The sequence below is a fragment of the Austrofundulus limnaeus genome, unplaced genomic scaffold, assembly GCF_001266775.1.
Source record: "Austrofundulus limnaeus strain Quisiro unplaced genomic scaffold, Austrofundulus_limnaeus-1.0 Scaffold136, whole genome shotgun sequence".
In the NCBI taxonomy this organism is placed as follows: domain Eukaryota; kingdom Metazoa; phylum Chordata; class Actinopteri; order Cyprinodontiformes; family Rivulidae; genus Austrofundulus; species Austrofundulus limnaeus.
The window spans coordinates 750,768-753,232 of record NW_013952538.1 but is presented as its reverse complement, the minus strand read 5'-3'; the positions used below and the strand labels follow the sequence as shown (position 1 = coordinate 753,232).

Sequence of the window (2,465 nt, the reverse complement as noted above, 5' to 3'; positions counted from 1 at the left end):
ACATAATTTTGTAATATCTTAACAATACATTGGGGTGGCTGTGGCGGAGTGTTTAGGGGAGCCGTCCTGGAACAGGAAGTGGCCGGTTTGATCCCCCGTCCAGCCGTCTCAGTCGTTGTGTCCTTGGGCAAGACACTTCACCTGCCTTGCCTGCTGATGGTGGTCAGAGGGTCTGGTAGTGCCGATGCATGGCAGCCTCACTTCTGTCAGTGTGCCCCAGGGCAGCTGTGGCTACAATGTAGCTTACCACCATCAGTGTGTGAACGAGTGTGAACGTCTACAAGTGTAAAGTACTATGGGTCCGGAGGGACTTGATAAAGCGCTCTATAAGTTCAGTCCAATTACCTATAGGGGTGCAACAATATATGCATCTGTACTGAAGTGCTCTAGGTTCAATAAACACTACACTAAAAAAAATTAAATGTTTGCGTTGGATTTAATTAAATTAACTGTCAACAGGTTCTACTCAACTGAATTCAGTAAATCTAACACAGTTAGTTCACATTCTCTTATAAAGTAAATTGAATAATCGCTTTAAATTTACTCAGTTCAGTTGAGTATAACCTCTCAACATAATTTCAGTAAATCCAACTCAAGCATGTATGGATCAATACAGATTTTTAACATTTATTTTATCAGCTTGTCTTCTGAAGATGCTCTGTGTTGAAGGATCAGTGGATCTGTGTTTGACTACTCCACCTAGGCTGCACTGTGGAGCACAGATCCACTGAGAAACTTGCTGTTTCAGCAACATTTAATTTAAAAACTGGACTTTTAAGGTTAAACAATGTTCATTCAAATATAATTTAGGAAGGGCATAGAAATATCTCTTTTTTTGTAAAAAGTGTGATACACACATAATATTAACATAACATTATTTGAAACAAGCTACCCCCCACAAAAACAAAACAAAATAAAAATATTGAGAATCATAATGTGGTTAGGGTTAATAACTAATATTGTCATTGTAATATTCTACAACAGTATTGCACATTTTTCTAATATTGTGCAGACTTATATGGCAGGAGGGAGCCAGCTAAATAATCTAGAAAGCCTTTGCCCCCTTTGACCCCCCACCTTAGTGTTGCCCCTGGTTAGAAAAAAATACAGAACAAATTCAAATTTATGCACACAGTTATTGTTTGTAAAAATTACTGTACTTGCACAAGGTAATCATCTCATCTTGGGAAGAGAATAGGCCAAATAAATCATTAAAAGTCCCCAAATTATTCAATAATTTCACCACAAACTGTAAATTATCATCCATAGATAAACAGCTTGTTTAATCCAGCATCACCGTTTCCCTGCTTTGAAAATATCCAAATGATTTATTTGTTTACTTTTAAAAAATGTGGTCTAAATGTTCACAAGAGGCTCGGTTTTAAACAAATTCAGGCTGCAGCATCAGTGCTAGCAGATTAGCATGCTAAGCTAAGCTAAGTGTAGCAGCGGAGGAGCGGAGCGGGCTCACCTTCTTGATGTTGGTGTACGTGTAGAAATAAAGCTCCCTGCCGATGTTGAAGCACACCCGCTCCGACTCCTCGCTTGGGTCTTCGGGCTGCAGCTTCACCATGGAGACCCGGACCGGCGGCAGGAAGCCCGCCGGAGACGAGTTGGTTGCGGCATTGGAGGAGGATGAGGCTGCAGCAGCTGCGGCGGCGGCAGCGGCGGCGGCGGGCCCCTGCAGCAGCCCGACCCCTCCGCCGGGGATCGGTCCGGCTCCTGCCCCGGGCCCCAGCGTGGCTCCGGCGGACGGGCCCCGCGGCAGCCCGCCCCGCTGCTGCGAGTCCGAGAGGGTGAGCAGTTTGTAGAAGCCCTCTCTGGTCCGGAACTGGGATTTAATCTCATTGATATCCTTCAGAGCGCCGCCATCTCCGGCCATTTTTAGTGCAAACGAGCCGCACAGGAAACAGTGACTCTGACCTGGAAATAATAACTGATTAAAAAAAAAAACTACAATAATAAAAAGCGGAGCAACGACGAGGAGCTGCAGCCGAGCTCTGCCTGGCCGAGCAGAACACCCGGTCCGCTTCGGTGCATTTTACACCGCCTCTGGCTGGTAGACAACCCCGCTGAGGCAGCTCCTCTGAGCTGGTGTGAGCAGCATCCTCAACCCGGTCTCTGCCTCTGGTCCGAACATTCAGCGTGCGTCAAGTACGTGACGGAGCGACATTCAGCGTGCGTCAAGCACGTGACGGTGCGTCGGCCGCTGCTGGTCCGGACCGGACGTGTTCGGGGAGGTAAAGATATGGCAAGCCGTTGGGGTCATAAATCGGGCGTGTTTTTACGTGCAAATCCTAACGCGCGGTGGCGTAAATAACGTGCGAACGCGCAAAATAACGCGCGAAAACCACGCGTGGTGCCGTAAAGAACGCGCGAACGCGCGGTGGCGTTAAATAACGCGCGGTGGCGTTAAATAACGCGCGGTGGCGTTTTCTGCCATTCTATCATCAAGAGGCTGTCCT

The 2,465-nt window shown here is 47.1% G+C and overlaps 1 protein-coding gene across 1 annotated transcript in view; it reads right to left on the bottom strand.

Moving 5' to 3' along the window:
- The window catches only part of zmp:0000000529 (WD repeat-containing protein 20), a 6,448-nt gene extending 4,249 nt beyond the window's left edge, over positions 1 to 2,199 (bottom strand). The window contains exon 1 of the mRNA XM_014015908.1: positions 1,472 to 2,199. Coding sequence (XP_013871362.1) covers positions 1,472 to 1,882 — 411 coding nt within the window. The 5' untranslated portion in view covers positions 1,883 to 2,199. The remainder of the gene's footprint in view (positions 1 to 1,471) is intronic.
- Positions 2,200 to 2,465: the final 266 nt, after the last annotated feature.